Here is a 23,824-nt window from a genome sequence, read left to right as displayed (position 1 = left end):
CTGCCTCTTCAAGTGATTCTCCCACTTCAGCCTCCCAAGCAGCTGGGATTATAGGTGACCGCCACCACATCCAGCTAATTTTTGTATTTTTAGTAGAGACAGGGTTTCACCATGTTGGCCAGGCTGATCTTGAACTCCTGACCTTATGTGATCTGCTAGCTTCAGCCTCCCAAAGTGCTGGAATAATAGGTGTGAATCACCACACCTGACCAGAAGTTATTTCTTGATGAATTAGTATTATTTTTTCCTCCTTATATATACAGTGTTAGAAGGCAATCATGTAGAAAGAGAATAATGGTCACAAGATAGAATAATTTGAATCTGGATCACTTACCTACATTAGAAAGCCCTCCTCTCTGGGGAATTTTCTCTATGGCTGTCTTCAGATCTTGAGAATTCATGTGTGTCTTGAGGTTAAAGTGGGTAGCAGGGTTGTCTCTGAAGAGTCAGAACAAGAAATACAAATTAGCTGGAAAGTTATTACCTTTGGAGGAAGGCAGAGATCATGGTTGATTCTTTAATATACAAATAGAAGAGAAGCTGCTTCGAAGCCTTCTGCTATGGTTTGTAAAATGTCCCATTGTGGACTGGTGTGTGTAGAGAAAAGCAGGCTATTTCAAGGCTCAGAAGGCGTGTGTTGACGGTGCCATTTCCTAGCTGTGTGATCTTGAGGAGACAACTTCTTTGGGCTTTGGATTCCTCATGTAGATGAAAACATCATTATAACACCCATATTGCTAATGAACAGGACTGTTGTCAAGTGGGATTTTGCAAATGTAAGGATCCCATCTGTGGCATGCTCAGTGTTCTCAGCCTACTCCAGACCCTCCTCGCCAGGAAGAGAATCTCAGCTGTCAGCCACTCCCTGGGTTACCCTGAGTACTGGAATTGCATGTGAACAGTGGTACCAAGGAGACCTCTCTTTCTTTCTCATCCTGCAACTGGGTGATACTACTCAAACTCACCTAGAAGGTCAACATCTATTTTACTGAAGACTAAAAAAGATTAACTGGGGAGGAGGTGGAGTGAATTCAGTGGAGAAACACAATGAGAATCCCTCTCTAGAAATGAATCTCTACGAAGCGGCTGAGCGGAGGGTGTGGAGGCGTGCCGGAGGGTGGGTGTGTGTGCATCGCACCCAAGACGAAGTGTGAGATCACATCTCGCAAAGCGCTGACACTCAGCCACAGGCAGTGCTCACTTTGTGGGCACGAGACCTGTGCAGTCACAGGGCTCCATGCTCCAGAAGAGCCTCAGTCAGAAAGGCCCACGCTTGGTACAATGCTCTGCTGCTGCCGTCTTGAAATTCTTCATCATTTTTAAATGAGCTGCCCTGCACAGCATGTAGTCAGTCCAGGCTAGAGGATACTGTTTTCTTTTTTGAGACAGAGTCTGGCTCTGTCTCCCAGGCTGGAGTGCACTGGTGTAATCTTGCCTCACCACAACCTCTGCCTCCATAGTTCAAGCAATTCTCCTGCCTCAGCCTCCCAAGTAGCTGGGACTACAGTTTTGTGCCACCATGCCCAGCTAATTTTTGTATTTTTAGTAGGGATGGGGTGTCGCCATGTTGGCCAGGCTGGTCTCAAACTCCTGACCTCAGGTGATCCATCCACCTTAGCCTCCCAAAGTGTTGGAGTTACGGTGTAAGCCACCACGCCTGGCTGTAGAGGTTACTAAGTTTTCAAGGATAATGTATTTTTTTTTTTTTTTCCAGAGACAGGGTTTTGTTCTGCTGCTGTCTGGAGTTCAGTGGCCCCATCTTGGCTCACTGCAGTCTCAACTTCCTGGGCTCAAGCGATCCTCCCACCTTAGCCTCCTAAGTAGCTGGGACCACAGATGCACGCCACCACACCCAGCTAATTTTTTCATTTTTTGGTAAAGACTGCTATGACTGCTATGTTGCCCTTGTTGCCCTGGCTAGCCTTTTTTTTTTTTTTTTTTTGAGACGGACCTTCCCTCTTGTTACCCAGGCTGGAGTGCAATGGCGCGATCTTGGCTCACCGCAACCTCTGCCTCCTGGGTTCAGGCAATTCTCCTGCCTCAGCCTCCTGAGTAGCTGGGATTATAGGCATGCGCCACCATGCCCAGCTGATTTTTTGTATTTTTAGTAGAGACGGGGTTTCACCATGTTGACCAGGATGGTCTCGATCTCTTGACCTCGTGATCCACCTGCCTCGGCCTCCCAAAGTGCTGAGATTACAGGCTTGAGCCGCCGCGCCCGGCCACTGGCTAGTCTTATACTCGTGGACTCGAGCAGCTTATTTTCCTGTTTTGGCCTCCCAAGTGCCAAGATGATAGTGTGAGCCACCATGCCTGGCCAAGGAAACTTTTCAGAGTAGCCTTTCTACAAACACCAGAAGTGGATCCGGGAAGAAGCAGTTGTGGGCAGTTTCAGGTGGGAACCTCGCGGTGACTGATCATGGGTGGATTCTTAGTGAGTCCTTGGGGACCGGAACAAGTGGTGCGGTCAGCAGGAAACCAGTGACCGGGACCTGGGAGAGAAGAGAAAGTGTCTGCTTCCCTCTTTCCTTTCCTCCATCCCTATTCTCCAAACTCCTATTTCGGAATGATCTATGTTATACCCAGAAGGTGGTTTATCTAAAAGACAAGAGATGAAAAACAGAGTGGCCACCTTCAGGGAAGACAGGAAATTTCAAACAAGTTTAACCAAAGTGGGGCACAGGGGCAAAACCCAAACAGATGAAATTTCACCAGAAGAAAACCAAGTTCTATGGTTGGGACTAAACAGAAACAAACAACAACACAGCAATCAGCAGAATGGGGAAATGTGGGTGCTGAGCTGGGCGTGATCTTCCTATCAACCTGCAGTGTGAAGTGTCTTGATCCGAGGCTGCAGCCACAAATTTAGCGAGGAGGAGCCACACAGAGAAGGAACACTGTGGCTTTCACTCTGTATTCTTTCCCTTAGGTTCTAGGGCTTATGGGTTTGTTTGTTTTTTTAATTTGATTGATTGATTGATTGATTGATTGATGGAGTCTTGTTCTGTCGCCCAGGCTGGAGGGCAATGGGACGATCTTGGCTCACTGCAACCTCTGCCTCCTGGGTTTAGGCAATTCTCCTGCCGCAGCTTCCAGAGTAGCCGGGAATATAGGCACCTGTCACCATGCCCGGCTAATTGTTTTTCGTATTTTCAGCAGAGACAGGGTTTCACGTTGGCCAAGCTGGTCTCGAACTCCTTGTGCTCTGTCTGCCTTGGCCTCCTAAAGTGCTGGGATGGCAGGCGTGAGGCACCGTGCCCGTCCAGGCTAAGCAATTTCAGTAAATGCTACATACACTTTTACTTATCCAGCCCATCAGCCCCCACTCCTCGGGTCCTGTTCATTCTTCTGTATACACTCATTCCCTCCTTTGTATGTCTACTGTGACACCCGGAGTCCTGGCTCCCTAGCTTCTGGCTGCCCCGAACCATTCCTGTGTTAAGTCTGTGTTAACCATTCCTGTGTTAACTGGCAGTGCCAGTTGTGTGGCTGTCTGCTAGAGGACACTTCCTCATGGTCAGTCTCAGCTCTGCCTGCAAAATTCCCCTGCTTGGAAATCATCAGAAGTTCTCATTGCTACACTTGGTATTTTGGCTTTCAAAGCATCCATAATTGAATTTCCAACTATCATGTTAAGGCTGGTCTCTTTCTTATTCTCTCTTTCCCTCTCTTTTTCAGGATATTCCACGTTCTAATCAAAATGAACTGTTCCCCTTTTCCCAGTTTTCTAGCTCTGTGCTTTTGCTCACTTCTTCCCTCATCTGGAAAGCCCCAATCATGCCCACCCTCCAGGCTCAACCACCTGTCTCCCTCACTCCCAGCCCCAGCTGACAATCTCTCTGCCTGACTCAGCTTTCTCTAACCCACATCTTGCATAATATATGGCGCCTACAGGTACTCAATTAACAGCATTAACATTTCTTTGTTCTATTTCTGTGCACCTCTAAACCTCTAAACTTTGGTGTTCCCTAGGGTGCTAGCCCCACCGCGCATCACTTCTCAGCATATGCACGTCCCTGAGAGATTTCATCAACTCCCAGGGCTCAGAGACAATTCATGTCCCAAACCTGTCTGTGCAGGGGTCGGTCCCCTTTCTTGAATCTCACATATACATAAAATGGCTTCCATACAGCTTCCTCTGGAAGGCACCTCAGGTTAGATATTTCCAAACCTGAAGTTGTTTCTCTTCCAAGTCTGATGCACCCAACCACCCATCTCCCCATCTGCCTTCCTCTCTGACTCACTCAGTCATTCAGCAGTGTGCGTTCCTGACACGCTCCTCATCAAATACCACGTCCTGTCAGACCTACATCTAAATATCTCCCTTAGTTCTCCCATCCTTTCCATCCCCAAGTTTGGGCTTTCATCTCTTTCCTGAATATTGCCAGAGTTTTCTACCTGGTCTTCCTTTACCCAGGGCAGCTTCTGCAGTGGATATTTTATCCAATTGGTTCTAAGTGTTTCACAGAAGCAGATTAACTAAGAAGTTGTAATGCCTCTTCCAAGAGGTCTAATTTTGTACAGTATTTGTCATTTTGTAATCTTCATCTTAAGAGGGCCCCCAAACTGGATAAGCTTCAGCATTCTTAAATCTGGATCCTCCCCTAGTGACCAAGGATTATGAACTTTTTCAGAGCCTAAAAAAAATGAGTTGAAACAAAAAAGTATTGGCTACAAAATGAAAAATTGCAAAACTGACATTGACAATAATAAATATGTAATTATCCATCAAACATAATGTTATTTGTAATTTTTTAATATTAATTGTAATGTAACTTATTGTTAAATTTTCGATTTATAAAAACCGAATTACATTTGAAAATGATTTGTTAAAAAAATACAAAAAATATACAAAGAAAAGAGATTTGTGTGCTAGATTTTCTCACTTTGCACAATTTCCTGTGTGTCTGATGATTGTCAAGAAATCATAGCCAATCATAAATTAAATGTTGCTTATCAACAAATAATTTAAAGAGCAAAAATATAAAGGTTCCTTTCAGATGTTTTTACAGGCCAGGCATGGTGGCTCATGCCTGTAATCCTAGCACTTTGAGAGGCCAAGATAGGAGGATCCCTTAAGCCTAGGAATTCGAGACCCACCTGGGGAACATAGAGAGACCTTGTCTTTTATCAAAAACAAACAAACAAACAAAAAAAACACAAAAAACCCTAAAACTAAAATAAAATAAAATAAAAATAAAAAGTTTGTACAGAAAAAACGTATTTAATATGAAACCTATTCATTTAGTCATTTTCATGATATTCTTAATATTGATCGTTAAGGTGCTGTCTTGATGTTGATCATTTCCCAGAGCAATTGTCTATTCCCTGTCTCTTTCCTATGCCACATACACAGCTGAGTCTTGTTATTCTTGGCAGTCATGTTCTATAAAGCTGTAGTTGCCACGAGCACTGAATTAGCAAGTACTGAGCCATTGCTTCCAATAGAAATACAAGGTTTGGTTCCTGTGAGCCTCTGGTCACAACATTTGCATCAACAGAACAATATGTAACTTTGTTTTACATATGTTTTTCTTTGAAGACATCAAATTTAAAATATGTTTCTTATAAATAATTAATTATATGCAGTATATCTTTATAAGAAGATATTAGCTGAGAAGGATATACTATTTTCCTGAATTTGGATAACATGACCATAAATTTCTTTTACTGTTAGCCTTACAACAATGCCGTCCACTATGCTTCTCTTTTTTAAATTAGTCATCTCATTAATTCATAAGTTTAGCCTCTTTTCCATAGCTTCATCACACTCTTTATCAGGCATCCCCAAACTACCGCCCGGCCCACGGGCCGAATGCGGCCCCCTGAGGCCATTTATCCGGCACTCCCCCCGCCCCACCCCGCACTTCAGGAAGGGGCACCTCTTTCATTGGTGGTCAGTGAGAGGAGCACAGTATGTGGCGGCCCTCCAATGGTCTGAGGGACAGTGAACTGGCCCCCTGTGTAAAAAGTTTGGGGACGCCTGCTTTAGATGTTATTTCAGTACTTTCTGGAGTAGACTCGCATACAGACTAGCAAATTTCCTCTTCTTGTTCTGAATATACTAAATTATGGATTCATTAACATTGAGCTCACAGCCAATAGCACTGTCACTCATGTTGGAACTAAGCTAATTGAGCACACCTGTGTTTTCCGCAAGCCACAACCCAGCCTTCTTGCACTTAAGAAAACTAGCATTTCAGCACTACATTTGGAGGCCATTTTAAATAGCAAAATCACCAAAGACAAGCACAAAAATGCAAAAAAAAAAAAGTGGCACTCAAAAGATTGCAAAAGGGACACCTGAAGAGAATTCAAACAAGAAGACAGAGTGTTGCCTTGTTTGACCTTAGCTGGAAGATGTGCATCAGGCGACCCCATTTTTTCCCATCTCTATACATGTCCAAAAAATGACTGCAAAAATTTGCGACAAAAAAGTTACAAATTTGAGGTTACAAATAAATTTAGATTTTAAGGAGTAGGCATATTTGCAAATACAGAATCCAGAAACCATGAGGATCGACTGTAACCTACTTGAAAACAGGTACTTTCTTCTAGCTTCCAATCCCTAGTGCTTAGCATCTAGGAGATAATAAATAGGTAATTGTGGAATAAACAAATGGAAGAAAGGAAGCTTAAAGTCCTCTCTTCTCTCAGTTCATCCCAGTGGAGGTCAACACCTACGTACCTCTGGGCTCCACACTGACCACCTTTGCTTCTATTACATCACAGATGGTGAATCCATCTTCAGAGACACAGAGATGAGCTATTCATATAATGAATGAATAGCTGTTTCTAATTTTTTAATGGTATATATGTTTTTAAAAATATTGCCTCCCTTGGTGGATTGTGAGGTTCTAAAGAACAGAATCTCTGTCACATTTATTTATTTAAATGGATTGAAAGGTTGAATCAGAGGACCTCTGAAACCCTTTCTGATTGCTAAAATTATAATTAGGGGCAAAGGCATGGAGCCCATCCGCCAAGAGAATTAAAGGCAAATGTAATCAAACCACTTAGATGAATTTTTCATTAGATCCCCCACAAATGACTGAGGGCTTGGCAAACACTTAATAAATATCTGTTAAATTGCACTCTAATTTAATCATAATAATGAATCATAAATCATTAATCTGAAGTCTGTGGCAGGTCTCAGGGCCAGAACATTTGTGTCCTTTTTCCAGATACATAGGCTGATGACCTGATTAACTCTAGCCTGGTTACTCTTCAGACTTGGAGACTACTTTAAAAGTTTAAAGAGATACGCCACTAACTTTTTATGCCAGCAATCTTTTAATTGTAATTTTATTATAGGTTCTTATTAAATGCGAACACATATTTTTTTTTCTAGGGAATATCAAAGATTTCCTCTGAAAATCAGAGAAGAAAACGTAGAGGTTGATAACTCAAGGAGAGACTTTATATTGTTCTGTGTTTGGAGGAAGAGTGAGGACTAATGAAGGGGAGTGATAGGGAGTCAGAAGTTAGCTATTCCTAGAAAGAGAGAACTTGTGTAATAGTAAATGTCGACCCTGCAAGGGTTTAAGAAGCAAGACAAACATCTGTCAGAAATAGGCACAGGTGTTTGATTTCTAGGAAGGCTTCAGGGCTGGGGACAGGGAAATTGGATGGGTCACCAGACCAGACCTACCTGGTGATAAAACTCACCTAAGGCACTCATTTAACTATATAGGTTACCAGGTCTCTCCTTGAAAGAAAATCCATGGGCTGGGAGATCCAGGTAATTCTTATCCTCAGGAAAGTTTGGGAAGCTCTGGATTTCAGAGGCCTTCTAAGGCCCTTTCAATAGTAAAGCATCCATTCTGTTTAAGCCCCAGGGTCTACTGGCTTACCCATGTCATTCTGAGTCACACGGAATGAACCTCTCAAATGGATTTTTATGCCAGTAGAGAAATATTAACGAATCATAATTCCCTCCAACAAGAACTTTTCCAAACTGTTTTCTCAAACAAGGCATCAACTCAAGGTTACAATCAAATAACATAACTATTTAGCCTTTTAATTGTTTTACTAATACGTGATGCTTTATGGACTTGGTGAGATGGACCACGCCTGTAAGATCAGGAGGATGCTTCAGGTCACATGCCAGTAGCTGCAGTGTGGGTGGCAGGCTTGTCCCTTGAGGGTATTACCTGGCTCAGATGCAAAATCATTCTGCCACCATCCGCTCAGACAGCAATGAGCTCTGCTAGAGCAGCTATCACCAGCCCAGGGTGCAGTAGCCTGGCTCAGTCTGCTGAGGGACTTTGCACAACTAACCCTGGACGAATGGGAACTGGTCTTTTCCGCATTTCCCAGCATCAGAGAACGGGGAGCAGGGTCTTATCAAATTTCATTTTTTGGCTGGGTGGGGTGGCTCCTGACTGTAATCCCAGCACTTTCGGAGGCCAAGGTAGGCAGATCAAGAGCTCAAGAGATCGACACCATCCTGGCCAACATGGTGAAACCCTGTCTCTACTAAAAATACAAAAAGTAGCTGGGTGTGGTGGCACGCACCTGTAGTCTCAGCTACTTGGGAGGCTGAGGCAGGAGAATCCCTTGAACCCAGGAGGCAGAGGCTGCAGTGAGCCAAGATCATGCCATTGCACTCCAGCCTGGCAACAGAGTGAGACTCTACTTTTTTAAAAAAAATTCATTTTTAAGTGAGTGGTTTTTTCTGCAATAACTACTGAGAATTCCACTCAGCTACCAAAAAGGGGAGGAAATTGAGCTGCATGAACCTCTTCCTGCTGGAGGAAATGTGAATCACATGCAATCTGCTGATCTGGGAGCCACTCCTGAACAAACTGGCTCTCCAGCTGCTAATCTGCAACCACCTCGCAGGGCTCAGTGAGTGCTGGGGAAGTGGAGCATCTTGGCAACAGAGCTTCTCAAGCACAGATGTGTACCTGCTCACCTGGGGATCTTGTTAAAATGTAGAGCCTGACTCTGTAGGACCCGAGTGAGGTCTGAGATTCTGCATGTCTAAGAGCCTCCCAGATGATACTGTGGCTCACACTTTGAGTAGCAATGTCTTAGAGGATGCTTTAACAACAATAATAATAAAAATCAGCAACAAGGCTTCCAGTGATAAGAGGAAGGGAGGAAAATAAACAAGAAGTCTAGAGAAGGGAAATGAAAGGTAGAGAAAGGGAGGAGGGTGAAGCTCCCGCAGCCCTCTGGACTGGTCACCTGCGGGGATCAAGGGGCTCTGGGGACATGGACATCACCGGAGGACAGCACAGGCCTGTGGGAATATTCTGACCTTCACTCTGGTTACACCACAGAATCATGTGAGGGAACTCTAAAAAATAATGATCCCTGGGCTCCACACTCAGAAATTCTGATTTAACTGATGTGAAGTTTGGTCTGGGCATCTGGAGTTTTGGGAGCTCCCCAGGTGGTTCTACTGGGCACTGGGGTGGCCATCTGCTTCTCTGGAGGGAGACTGATCTCAGGGACCCCAGAGAAACCCAGTGGATTTGTGAAGAGAGCTGAAAGGGAAGGGGTGGAAGTCAAGCACAGTCGTTTTGCATGTACTTCCAGGAGCCCTGCATCATAGGGAATAGAAAGAGCATAGGAGGAAGGAGAAAAACCTCTGAATCTTATGATTCTTGGGCAAACTGCATTCACAGCTCACTTGGCCTTGAGACTCTGTGTTCCTGAGGGGTGTGGCTTGTGGGCCGCACCTGCCTGCCAGACAGTCCCTTCCTGCTCTGAAGTCGGAGGGCGGGTGCTGTGACTCACCTCTGCCAGCCCCATCCCAGCTGCATTTCATGCCCCAGCCCCGCCCGCTCCCTTTTTCTTGGCTGCAGACTCAGAATGAGACAGAGTGGTCCTTGTCGCCAGTTGTATTAGCTTCCTATTGTAACAAATGATCATAAACTTGACTTAAACAATACACACTTAGTTGAGAGTTTCAGAGGTCCCAAGTCTGACATGGCTCTCCACGGGCTGAAACCAAGGTGGGGACAATGCTGTGTCCCTCTCTAGAGGCTCTGGGGAGAATCTGTTTCCTGGAGTTTTCCAGCTTCTAGAGGACGCCCGCACTTCTTGCTCACTGCCCCCTCCTCCATCTTCAAAGCCAGCAATGTCACACCTCTGATGATTCTTCCACCAGCCCACCTCCCTTTGACTGACAGTAGCTGGAAAAGACTCTCCAGGTCTAAGGACTTGTGTGGCCACACTGCAACACCCGCAGAATCCAGGAGAATGCCCCCACCTCAGAGTTGTTAACTTGAATCACAGCTGCAGAGTCCCTTCTGCTTTGAAAGGTAAAACACTCCCGGGTTCCAGGGATTTGGACGGTGACAATTTTGGGGTCATTATTTTGCCTGACATACCGGACATGGCATTTGCTTCTTCCCCTCAACTCTGACTGTCCTGCACTTGGTGGCTTGGATGACCTATGGAAGCTGCTCTGCCCAGCTGAAGGTGTGACTTCGGTCCAGGTGTGGAGGGTGGGTGGGCTGAGACGTGGGAAGGTTAAGGAGATATGGCCAATTCATCGCCACTTGCTCAACCACAGGATAGCTATTACAGACCCACCAGCAAGGAAAGGTCTGTTTGATTTTCACATGAAGAAAAAAAAAAAAACAGTTCCCTTTATCCCACAACTGTTTCCAATTTTGATATCCTAAGGTTGATTACAAAGAATGTGTGCAATTATGTTCCGTGTATACTGAGATGGAGGCCTAAAATGGAAGTGTATGGAAGGTCTGCCTGTGGGTCTGGGCTGCAGCTCAAATGCAAGGTGTTTGGCCGCATTACTAGATTTCACCTGACAGCTTGCCTTGGCTGTTCTTTCATTTACTCTTTCAGCGTTCCTGTTGGCATTAGGTGCAATGATAAGCCTTTCGGGTGTATAATTTTAACTTAGAATTCATGTGCTAGACGGGGGCTTGATCCTTGGCCTCTTGTTCACACACACAGTCTGAGTCTTCGGGAGGTGACAAATATTGACTCTCAGACTCTTTCCTGGCAGATGAGCGAAATCTCTGCTTTGAAGACAATTTTGTTTGACATCTTAGGGATTAACCCAAGGCTAATATTTGTCCTCTGCTCCAGTCATGCATTTGGCTGTGTGGTCTTGGGAAAGTCACATACCTCTCTGACTCCGTCTCAAAAGCTGTCTATTCCTGGTGGCGTGTGATGAGGGTGGTAGGCATGCTGTGGTTGCTGCAGATGAACGTGATTGTAGGTTATGGGCCCTGCAGGTGGGGGATGGGAGAGGGTGCTTGCCCAGTTCCCTGGTGGCTGAGACTTCTGTTGGGCCTGGACCAGAGGTAGGAACTCAGCCAGTGCAAAGTGAAGTTATGGAGGAGCAGAAAGCAAGAGGCTGGCAGAGGATGCTGGTCTGCTGAGAGATCAGAATGGCCAGGCAGAGAGGTGTAGAGATGCAGGCAGAGTTGGGGAGGGGATGGCCAATGACTGGTCAGTCCTGTGAACACTCTGCTTTCCATACACTCCCTTCACCTGGGCTACCTGGAGTAGTTTTCTGTTCCTTGTACCCAAAACATCTTTGAGTAGTAGACTGAGGAGTCAAGATGTGTTGCATTTTGTAAATCAGACCATTTTTATATGTCTTATATTTTTATTTCTTTAACTCTTTTTCCGGTTAATATTAGTGTTATTATTAGAAGTTAAAAGACTTCTAAATTTGTCTTTCAAGTTCTGAATGTAAACGTCTAAATTCTGACTTGGCTCTCCTAAGTTAAACCAAGGGAAAGAATCTTCCAGGAAGCTGTGTGGACCAGCGGCAGTGGTAATGGAGGGGAGAAGAGAGGGAAGGAGCAGTTCGGAGCTCCGGAGCCCTCCTCCCTTGGCAGGTCCTTCTCAACCTGAGTCTCTTTTTCCAGTGCTAGTTCTTGATGGGCGGGTCATTTCTTCGTAGGGCCTCATTTCCTCACTACAACACACAGAGGCGGAATCAGGTGCTCTCTAAGGCCTCAGGCTGTGATTCCACGAGGGCAGGGATGATTTTAAGGGGAAGCAAAGAGAGTGTTAGAATCTGGTGAGAACCCAAATCACCAGGATGCCCTACTCCCTCCCTCTGTATGCACTCATGCACATGACGAGCATTGAAGAGGACCCCCGAGGAGAGGAAGCTGGGCAAGCGAAACCAACAGCAGTTTCTGCTGGACACGTGTCTCCCCCTCAGCCTCATCACGCCCTTCTCAGGCCGCCCTCTCATTTGCTTTGTTTCCCACGTTCCATGGACGGATGTATCACCTCTGTGCAACGCCTCAATCCATCATCGATCACCCTACCTCCTTGCGACCCCAAGGCTGGAAGCAAGGGAGCGGCAGCTATCTGGCCGGTTAGTCCCACATTCATTTACTGAATGTCTTCTGAATACAGAGCCGGTCACTGAATTACAGGATGCCAGGGCTGGCAGAGCCCTAATAAATCATCTGGACTGACCCTCGTGCTACACAGACGGCAGCACTCACAAGGAGAGGTTAAGTGACTGGCTTAAGATCACACAGAGGAGCTAAGGCCCGAATTCAGATCACCTGTCAGTGCTTCATTGTTCCTTCCACTCCACCCTGGTGCTGGGGGAGGGTGAAGATGATGGATTAGTTTATGTGAGCATGAAACAGTGGAAAACACACGCATTTCCCTACGTGCTCCAAACTAATAAGAACCCTGGGAAAAAGGCAGACAGCAAGGGATTTTTTAGAAAGTGAGACTGAAAAGCACGAGAGTAAACTCTTGCTCGTGAATGATCACATTAGGAATATGTGGGGGAGAATGTTTTGGGGGAAGGCGTCTTTATTTTTCCTCCTTCCCTGCTACGCTGTTCTCTAATCCATGTTCTCATCAGCAACACTATTCTCATGCCATTTTTCTTTTCCCTGACATATTTATCACCTTATTTTTATATTATACTGTAAACCCTGGTATATACAAGCTTTTAAAGCAGCTATTTTTAATGCAAGATAACACTCCAAGCTTTGAGTCCTCCAGTACAACTGACTAAGGACATTTAGCAGGAAAACACATTTCCTCCCTAGCAAAACCTGCCATCCAGCGGCTGTCTGTAAAATGTAATACAGGAACGAAAATCGGTTGGCATTTTGAAACCAGGAATACCCTCCAAAATCCCACTTTTCTTATTTCAACTCAAAAACTTCAGGATAGATCACCTGACATTGAGAGGTGACGTCTGCAGCAACTGGTTATTTTTATGTAGTTGAATCTGACTACATACAAATGCCAGTTAACTCATCTACTAATTTTCCCTGACAGGAATAGAAGGTAGTGCTAAATGTGTTATTGGAATTAAGTTCTAAAAATACAAATGTTGTAGGCTCTTGTGAAAATAAAGCATTTTTATTTATTTCTCTTGACAACTCAAAAATAACTACTCTAGTGTCTCTGATAGAATAAACGCTGGTTAAAATGCTGCCTTTGGGAAAGCTGTGATGGCACTGGAGACCCAGCGGGTGTTGCCAGGCATGAATCGTTTTTCTTTTCAGGAGGGTAAGTGAGCTGTGACCGCACCTTCTGAGCAACAGGCACCAAAGTTTATGATGCTTTCCGTCTCCATCGCCCCCTCCACACCCAATGGTCCTTTGTAGAAGGTGTGACAACCATCCTGCCCTCAATGATTCTTGATCAAAAGACCACCTATTAAGATGTATGTATAGGGCCGGGCACGGTGACTCACACCTGTAATCTCAGCACTTTGGGAGGCCGAGGTGAGCGAATCACCTGAGGTCAGGAGTTCAAGACCAGCCTGGCCAACATGGTGAAACCCCATCTCTACTAAAAATAAAAAATTAGCTGGTGTGGTGGCGCATGCCTGTAATCTCAGCTACTCGGGAGGCTGATGCAGAAGAATTGCTTGAACCCAGGAGGCAGAGGTTGCAGTGAGCCAAGATCACACCATTGCTCTCCAGACTGGGCAACAGAGTGAGACTTTGTCTCAAAAAAAAAAAAAAAAAAAAAAAAAGTATGCATAAATGTAAGATTATGCACGCTTGTTCTTTTGATTGTTTATTATCAACTTCTGTATATCAGTGAGAAACCTATTCATACCTGAAATCAGAGTGATACTTTACTGCCAAATAAGAGCAAAGATTGAGGCTGGATGTCAGCATGAGCCTTTGATTTCTACCCTAAGTCAGATAATAGAACAGGTTGGGAAAAGTCACGTAGGTACTCAGTCGACTGTGAGGGCGCTCTCTCTTCCTACCCATTCTTCCTCATTACTTTGTGAGTTTTTCTAGCACCAGGGCAGGGGCCTGAGGTTATATGGAGAAAGAGAACATACAACCTAGAGCACCATGTTTTCTAGGCGTCTAACCTATAGGTGGATAGGTTGTAGCACAGGGTGCAGTCCCGCAAACAAATGCCCTAATAGTCGGGGTTGAAAGGAGGTCCAAACTTCTTGATCCACAGATGAGGAAACTGATGATCAGAGAGGTGAAGGCCTGGCCCAAGGCCACACAGCTTGTTAGTGGCTAAGTTAGCACTCGTGCCCATATCTCCTATTTTCCAGACAAATAAATACTCTTGAGTGCAAATGCCATCTACTTACAAATGTTTTTTAATCTGTCCTTTCCTTCAGGAAGTCTCAGATTTCTTAAATGGCATCTGGATTGCTTCAGTTTTTTCATTTACATTTGCATTAGAGAAGAGAACAAATCTGTGTTCAAGGACGTGCTGGTAATATTTGCGGCATAAAATTAAGCACATGGCATGACTTCCTTTCCGGATTCAGAACATTAACTGCACTTACCCGTACTGGACAACACCCATCAGTGGACCGGCAGGGCCAATGTCAAGAGCTTGGGCAACATCAGCCAGGAGCTGCTTCTGGATTCGGAATCGCCGTTTACCAATGCTGGCACTCCCATCAATTAAAAAGGACAAGTCAACTTTGCAGTCTGCGGAATGGAAAAAGACTCTGTTATTCTGATGCTCTCTCATTGCATTTACTTGGGCACCCACTTGTTCCTCTGTCTCCAGTAGAGTCCCCCTGAGAAATGAAAAGAAAGTGAAAAAGAGGTAGTAAGATACAGGGTATATTTATTTATTTATGTCCCAGAGGGGTTTCCCTGAGCACCAAGGACTTGGAGACTTGGGTTAGTCCTTATTTCCATAACTGTTTAAAACTCTATGTATCCACCACAATTATGGGTTTCAGAAGCAGTGACGTCCCAGCCAAGCTTGGGAAGGCTGTCAAAGGTTTCCTAGGCTCAGATTTTGTAAGTGCAGACTTTCAGTTGTGAGAATTCACTAAGACTGAGTCTCAAGAGCTTGTGGCTTTTAACTTTCATCCTAATTCTTTAGAAATAAGTGTTGGATTTTTATTAGATGTGAAAGATCTGCAAGGCCAGCACTGAAGGGAGGGTAGTAATTGTAGAATAAGAAATTGATATCAATCTTCAGCATTTCCCTGGGCAAGGCAACCAAAGAAATTGTCCACATATACGTATAGGATGTCAGCCCTTGTTCATAGCTATCTTAGATTTTTTCCCTTTTTTTTTCTTTTAGTTGTGATGAAGACTAGGATAGTTATTCTGACTTAGGATCTCTGGATCTCTGTGGATATATGAAGGTTATAAGAGAGGTAAAGCGGTGGACAGGCTATAAGCTCTTTTCACCCTCTCAAAACACCAAAAGAAACTAGGGAAAAGCCACACAGGCAAACAGAAATTAGTGTTTTCTTTGCTGTAGAGAGGAATATCATCTCAGTATGATAAAACTGACTATTCAGTGTTCATCAGAGGTTCTTATTGGGAGCTTTAGATCCCTTTGATTAGTACAAAGTGAAAAATAAATTATTTAACAGTTGCAATTTAGAAGACAAAAATTTTCAAAATAGAGTTCCATAGAGAAAAAAAAAAGACAATAAAGTTGGAAATTTCTAGGCTGGTGTATCCAAGAGGACACTGGGGCCAGCACTGCCCATTGTGGGTGGGGGGCAGTGGCCAGGCAGGCCTGCACTTCTCTAATCTGCACACGACCACCCATGTCCTCTACGGTGCATTGTTGCCACGGGCTGGGGTCTTTCCATTCTTCAGGAGGAGAAGCTCTGTAGGTGGAGAGGGTTGCTGTCGATTTAAAAAAAAATCTGTTTAAAAATGAAAGCAATAAATGAACATGAGTTGATAAAGTTTTGGACAGAAAAACTGATGAGAAATCTTTATTGCTGAGTGCTACTACAGAATTGTGATGAGGAGAAAAGTGATACCCGGGAATGTGTTTTATTATCGTGCAGCGTTACATTGGCAATCAAAACCAGGGAAGTAGGAGACGAGAGGGACTCGTCTGGGACTGGCTGACTTCGCTCCGTCTAGAATCAGGATGTACCTTGGCTCAGCAGCAAATCTCAAAAGAAAAGCTTTACCTCCTGTCTGCCTGGGTGTTCAGTGCCTACCTTTCAACTGGCTTCTTTTGTCCTTTGCTGCCCCCAAACTGCCTATACCCAAGCATGATCTTGAGACGAAGACTGAAAGAGGCAAATAAAATCCAGAAGCAGAGTTTAAAGATGCCACTAAAACCTGGGGTAAAGCAGAGAAGAAGCAGAACTGCTGCACAGCTTGTCATGTTGTTGATCCCCAAGCAAGGGAGGCCAGCTTATTTTTTTCCTGACTGGGCTTGCAGTGTGAATTGTTGCCAGCAGGTGGCAGTGGAGTTCTTTAGGGCTTGCCGCCCACTGGCACCTACGGTTTGCTCTCAGGCTCCACCCAAACCTATAGAATCAGACCTGCATTTTAACAAGATCCCCAGGTGATTCCTGTGCCAGTAAAGTTTGAGAAGTACTCCTGAGGCGGGGTTTCCCTTCCAGATGTCAGCAGATTAGTTCAATTTGCCTTTTGGAGTAAAGTCTTTTTGGGGAACACTTGTTAATTAGAGTAAGGGCCAAAGGGGATTTTCTCTTAGCATGAATAAAACACGTGGATATTGTAGCGTCTATTTTGGCTCCTCACAGGCAGTTTTTCCTCCTTGTTTTTTACATCTTAACTGTCTTCAGGATTAACAGGTTCGTCTCATAGTTAGGTCTTAAAAAGGTGAGCTGTTTCTCTATTTGCTTAATTCTCGTTACTCACTAGCCTGATGGCTGATACCAGGATACCCCTGCTCCTCTTTTAAATGACAATGGTTGCAGCTCAGGGCATGTTTCAAGGCATGTTTTAACTGAGACCTGTGGCTTTCTCATATGGAGATGAAAACATTCTAAGCTGAAGATGCCAACATCAACGCCAACAGGTAGAATTGGGTTATACGACGTTCAGCCTGAGCAATTTATTATGGATAAAGAAGAGGTCAGAGGTTGAAAGACAAGAGAAAGTAAGATATGGTATCTATGGGAATCAATCTACCAATTTATTTAATTGCTCTAGTTTCCTTCAACATGGAACAATTTTATAGATTAATGATTTGTGTTGTCCAAAACATCAGGCCAGTGTTTCTTAACCCTGGATACATACCAGAGTAATATACATAACTCGGTTGCTTATGGAGCTTCAACAAATAAAGACTCCTGGGATTCACTCTGGACAGTGCTTCTCAAGGGTAAATGTGCAAAGGAATCAATCACTTGTAGGTATCACCTGTAGAACCAGCAGGTCTGGGGTGGAGCCTGAGATTCTGCGTTTCTAACAAGCTCCCTGGTGATGCTGATGATGCTGGTCTCCAGACCACTTTGGGTAGCAAGGTCTAGGGAGAACCTGATACAGTAGGTATGAGGCAGCAAGATAGGCATCTTTAATTTTAAAAGTGTCCTCAGGTGATTCTCATATGAAGCAAGGTTGAGCCTCACTGTCCATTGGTGGCTGACTAGCAGTAACTTCTGAGAGGAATTTGCAGGTGCTTTCTTTCCTTGCAGGCTGCTACTATATCTTTCCCATTTTCCTTGTTTTCTTCTCTGGTACCTCCTTTCTGATATCCTCAGGTGGCTTCTCCTCCACCTAGTGTGGTTCTTCAGGTTTAACTCTTCTATTTCTTTTGACTCTCTCTCCCTAAGTCACATTATCTGTTCTCACAGCTTGGCTTCGAACCATAGCTCATCGTCTTACAACTCTAAATTTCTGATTGGGCTGTTTCAGATCTGGGTAGTCTTCTCTCCACCAGATCAAATGTCTTGAAGAAGATGACAGACATAAACCTGCTCCATCCCCAGTGTTCCTCACTGTAGTATCATTTACCTAGTTGCTCAACTCACCTTCAACTCCTCCCTTTCTCTTGCCTCCACCTTCAATCCTATAGATCTTTCCTTCTCTGCATCTCTTGAATCTGCCCATTTATCTTCATTTCCACTTCAAACTCCAAGCTCTGGCCACCATCATTTGCACTAGACGCTTGCCCCTACTGACCTGCCCATCTCCTCCTTTCATCCATCCTTGTCTTTCCATTCCATCCCATTCTTCACCCTGTTGCCATAGTGATGTTAAAAATGTTTGATCCTCTCCCCCTCATGGATATAGACAGTTCATATCCTTCAAAAGCTTCTCTTTCCCCTTAGAACAAGGTGTCAGAAGAGAGGAAATAAATAGATCCATGGTAAGAGAGAGGCAGGTTTGAGTGGGCGTGAGTGGGAAGAGAGGAGAGAGGAGTTCAGATGTCAAAGACATCGTGGGTTTCTAGTTGTCAATTAACTTACTTGGATCTCCCAGGGATACTGGCTCCAAAGACTGTGTGCTCAATTCTTCTTTTGGAACAAATCCTGGAAACAGCAGTAAAACTTTTGGTGACTTACAAGCACAGGAAGCAGCTGGCCTTACCCCAGGGAAGGAGACATAAAGGATATTCACATCCAGCTTGGGGACTTGGCTTAAAGCTAACTGTGCTCTTGCTTACATTACCCCCATCCTGAGAAAAATAATAAATTAATATTTACTTACAGCCTATTAAAAACATAGTACTCTGCTAGGGGATTTGAAATCAGAAGACTTGAGTTCGGCTCCTGTTAATTTATTCTTTATTCTGAGCCTTAGTTTTCTTATCTGAAAGCGTTAAGCACTTTGCCATCATCAATTATGCCTCTGCAAAATTCTCAAAATCTTGAGGCCACAGGATGCGTCTTGCTCGAATAAACCCGTAACCGTGCCAAGGTCCTGTAGGTCCTCAGTCAACATTTGGTGATTGAGACAATGAAGGAAGATGAGTAAGGCACAGGAGGACAAGCTAATGAGGACTGGATATGGACTGGAGGAAGATCGCTTTTTAAAAAGCAACTCAAATAAGAGGGCTTATAATGCAACTCCTCCCTTCCAGCTGTTTGAGACTAGAAGTAGAGGCACAAAAACGTTTCATGCTCTCAGAAGCTGTCTTTGTGAGTTGCGTTTCAGCCTTGGGGAAGGGGGGTGTCTTTAGAACCATTTATGTGGGAGCCAAGTTCATAAATATACCATTTAAAGAAATAAAGACAATAAAAGCGAATCCCTTTATGGCCTGGTAAGACGAACGGTCTTCCCAGGCAGAGCGCACTTGCAGTGCCGGAAGTGAGTCTCCCCATTTTTAGGGCGCCCGGAAGTTCCGGCATTCCCCGGGAGCGGCGGAAGGTGCTGGGGCCTGTGCTCGTGCCTGGCTGCGGTGAGTTTTCTCCTGCCTCGTTATTTTTTCCAGTTTGCAAAGCACATGATTTCATCCTTCCATTAAAGGTCAGCTAGCTCATCCCACTTCCTCACATCATTTTAAACATTCACTTTGGGTGCCTAACAGCGTTTCCCAGCCAGGAGCCTGTCCCGGAAACGCCCCAAGGCTCGGCGTCGGAGGAAGGGGAGAAATACGAGTCCAGAGGCGGAGTCCTCTCCTTCGCCTCCTTCCCCTGCCAGTAAAACCTTCCCTCCCACGAAGAGCTGGAAGGTCGTGTTTGTTGGAGTTTCAAACGTGTAATGCAGCAGACAGCGAACAACGCCCATTCTTGTGAAGGGAAAAGCTGAGCGCCATTTTGCAAAAAAGGAAGTGGAGATGGAGGAAGTTAAAAGTGTGCTGCCAGATGGAGCGAGGGTCCAAAAGCCATTCTGAGGGTGGGAAACTAGCTCCCTTCTGGCTTTTTGTCTTCACGTTTCCTTTCTCCCTGTTGTTACCCACTGTTGCTCCTTACCCCGGCCTTCCTAGGGAGGGAGTTTCAATGGCCCTTTGCAGGACCCTTAAGTCAGAGGCGGGAGCCACTAGAAATCCTACGCTGGCCCAGCTCCGCCACTCTGCCACCAGCTGGATTATTGGACTCTCAGTTCTGTTATCCTGTGCGTCTTAATCCAGGCATGGCCAAGAGGTTGGGCTGTATAATTACCTTCATCTAAAAGGACCGATCCAGGTTTCAGTAAGTCCGTTTCTCCTGATTTTCAAAATTGAAAAGAAACAACCTTGTTACTTAAACCAAATCAGAAACTCTCGAGTGAATTGCCGGGATGATAAGGTTTTCTAGTTGTGTCCAAAAGTTCAATAAAGGAACAGAGGGCCAGAATTTTGGATGAAGCAACCTGAAATCTGTATGATTTTTTTCATAAACGTCTTTACCAGTTTCTCTTTCATTATGCACCAAGAATCTTGGAATAATAGGAATCCTGGGATTCAAAAGGAACTAAAAGTTCGTCCATTCCCAACCACCTCCCAGCCTGTTTTTACGACATCCCTGCCTGTGAGTGGCTGGCTAGTGCTTGAATACCTCCAGAGACGGGTTCCTTACATATTCAACCAAAGTAGTAGGTTCCTTCTTGCATTATTGAGACTGAATCTTTTGCCCTAAATCCTTTCCCATCTATTAATACATCCACACTTATTAAGCACTCACTATGTGCTTAATCTCGTTCTAGGTACATTTGTCCCTCCTGTTCGAATTCTCTTCCTTGGACTACACAGAACAAATATGGCCCCTTCCGGGAACAGGCAATACACTTATTTACTGAGATTCTTCTTCTCACTGTGTGACTCAAGCAGAATAAAGGAAAGTAGCACCTGGGTCTATATGCAGTTAGATGTTTAATGGCCTTCACCACAAACGGGTGCTGATAAAGTAGAAGGGGTAGAGGGGAGGGGAGAGTCTTACCCAATAATCTCTGATCTTTTTGGGAAAATCATGGCTGAGAGGGGCTCAGGGGCAGCACAGATGTGTCAGGAAGCCTCATAACACAGAAATGGCTGCTTCCCTTTCTTTCTGCCTCTCTCCCTCCTCCCCTCTGTTTTCCATGTCCCCCCCCCCCCCCGTTTCTTCCTTGTTCATCTTAGCTCAGAAGGTTGAGAGCATGATCAACTGTTTTATTTCTTAAAGGCTCTCAGCTTCTCTGCCAGCTGAAATTACTAACACACTGAAAAAAGGTGATCTTTTTCTTTATGTGATAAAGATGGCAGGCAGTGTTGAAAGGCATTCCGTCCTTGCACATTCTGGTTTAATGGTGAGACCTGAGTTTAGTTCACTCATTAACCAGATGTGTGACCTTGAGCTAGTCACATACCCTTTGTGAACCGTAATTTCTTTGTAAGTAACAGAAGCAGATTGAGCAAGATAGTCACCACATTCAAAATATTTATGACAGGCTTAAACATTTCTGCTTAAGAACGCTCTGCTTCTTTAGCCCTATTGCTTTATCGCCACCTACTGGTGAAAATATGCACTTTACCCTTTTCATAAAAAAAATGTGCTGGTGGCTTCTCTCCGTTTTTGCCCAAGGGTTTCTTTTCTTTTTTCTTTTTCCGATGCACCCTTGAATGTCAGGAAGATTAGAATACTGGGTGCTCTATTACTTTATCAGGAGATAAACAGTCCTCCAACATCAGGGATTTCCAAGCCTCTTGCTCCTGTCCTGGAAGCCTGTCCTTCTATTAATGCCACTTTTATTTTGTTTGGGACAAGTTTGAACCAAATTACATGCATCCAAAAGCCAAAGGCTGAAAAATATTTGGACAGCTGAGACTTGGTGTGTTTTGGACTCAGTAGTACTGAGAAGTAAATTTGTGAGAACGTTTATATTCAGGCATCAAGGAGGAACAGGGTGGCATCAGGAAGAAAGACGCCAGGAGCCTATCCTGGGTCTACCAAAGACCAGCTGGGGGCCTGGGTAGGGCTCACTTACCTTCTTTCCAGTTTGCCTCCAGTTTTACCCAGTGTAGGGCTGAGGTCATAAAGACCTTCCCTGCACTGTCACATGGAGGAGACTCGAAAGAGGTAAACGTGTTCAGAAGTGCTCTGAAAAGTGTAAGTCACTCTTAGAAAACCAGGGAATTATTTTTATGTTTCTGTGACAATTCTTGCTTGGTCATCTCATAGATCCAGTCATGTCTAAAGGAAGTGTTGGTTCTGATACTGCATATTCTCACTTACAAGTGGGAACTGAATGATGAGAACACGCAGACACATGGTGGGGAACAGCACACACTGGGGCCTGTTGGAGGGTTGGGAGGTGGGGGGAGGGAGAGCATCAGGAAGAATAGCTAATGGATGCTGGGTTTAATACCTAGGTGATGGGTTGATCGGTGTGGCAAACCATCATGGCACACATTTACTTAATGTAACAAACCTGCACATTTGGCACCTGTATTCTGAACTTAAAATACAAGTTGGAAATTAAAAAAAAAAAAGATGTATTGGTTCTGAACGATTTCTGGGGTAAAAATGTAGAAGCCATTGGTGTTTATGGAGAGTTTGCTTAGTGTTAGGTACTGAGTGAGCACTTCCTACCTATTAAGTCACAGTCATCCTGTGAGTTAGGTGCGACTATGATCTCGTTTTACAGGTGAGAAAACTCATGCATATGGAGTGGCAGAACAGAACTTTAAGCCCAGGCAGGCAGGCTCCAAAGCCTACACCTAACCACCATCTGCTTATCACACACCAGAAGGAGTCGTCATCGCATTAGAATCTCAGGGTGCTTGGTTAGGCCACTGAAGAGCTCGGCCTGACCCAGCTACCTGCAACTCATGCTAATGTATTCAAGTCTTCCAAAGGGCCCAGAAGCATGGTATGATCTTGGTGCCAGTTCCAGCTCCTTCTGTACACCTAGAAGTCACCAACACAGGAGCCAAGAAGGAGCTGCAACACATGGCACTTAGGGCGCTCACGTTTTATTAGACAGAAGCCCATGTGGCCCTTCAGCTCCCTGGTTTCTTCCCAGTGACTCCCCTAGGGTGTAGGTTTTAGGAGGAAGTGGCTCTGAAAGGCAGCAGGTCTCTGGAGCCAGCGGAATCTCTAGGCGTCCCTTCCCTTCACCTGGCTTCATGTCCCAAGGGCTGCACTTTCCCTGGAGAGCTGCTTCTTGCTGTACTGAAGTCAGGGGCACTAAGAGGGTGAGGTGCAGCAGCTGTACCCAGGGTGTCACCATGCTGGCAGCACACTGCCCAAGGACTCTCAGAGAAGGCTGAGGGCAGTCTGGGGTCCTGGGCATGAGCCATCATGCCAACGAAGCATTGACAGTCCCAGGTTTAGAAATGAGTTACCATCTAAGCCTTTTCTCTTGGAAACAACTTAACTCCATGATTCGGTTTCCAGACTAGTGAAACTTCTTTGACTCAAACATAGCTCATGGTACCATGAAGACAACCAGCATAAGGATGGTTCCAAGGAAAAGCTACTGGGTTTTAACTTGAATTATCAGGAGCCCGCCACCCCTGCCTCCTCTAAGAATACAGCAGGAGTGGCCTGCCCCAACTCCGAGAACCCTGGTAGGAGGGGTAAGGGCTGGCCATGGGGGACCCAGTGTGTAGGAGGCAGTGGCATTGCTGATGACTCTGGAGGGGGAGAGTGTGGGACCTGGGAAGGCAAAAGCCCCAGCAGCATAATTCTAGAATTTGAAAATATTTGATTCATGCTTGTAGTTCTAATGCATAGCACAGTGTCTGACCTAAAGTAGGCTCGATAAATGTTTTTAAA

The 23,824-nt window shown here is 44.9% G+C and overlaps 1 protein-coding gene across 4 annotated transcripts in view; it reads right to left on the bottom strand.

The window, feature by feature from the left end:
* VIT (vitrin) overlaps positions 1–23,824 on the bottom strand; it is a 122,732-nt gene that overhangs the window by 13,437 nt on the left and 85,471 nt on the right. For 2 of the 4 annotated variants that reach the window (XM_074395855.1, XM_010337502.2), the window contains 4 exons: positions 20,252–20,296; positions 18,617–18,679; positions 14,747–14,894; positions 335–438 (listed from right to left, as the gene is read on the bottom strand). In XM_074395855.1, coding sequence (XP_074251956.1) covers positions 335–438; positions 14,747–14,894; positions 18,617–18,679; positions 20,252–20,296 — 360 coding nt within the window. The remainder of the gene's footprint in view (positions 1–334; positions 439–14,746; positions 14,895–18,616; positions 18,680–20,251; positions 20,297–23,824) is intronic. The other 2 variants (XM_003926817.2, XM_010337504.2) reach the window with 1 other exon arrangement.

This window comes from Saimiri boliviensis, chromosome 1, assembly GCF_048565385.1.
Source record: "Saimiri boliviensis isolate mSaiBol1 chromosome 1, mSaiBol1.pri, whole genome shotgun sequence".
Classification (NCBI taxonomy): domain Eukaryota; kingdom Metazoa; phylum Chordata; class Mammalia; order Primates; family Cebidae; genus Saimiri; species Saimiri boliviensis.
Note: the sequence above shows the minus strand (reverse complement) of the source record. Positions and strands in the feature narration are given on the sequence as shown.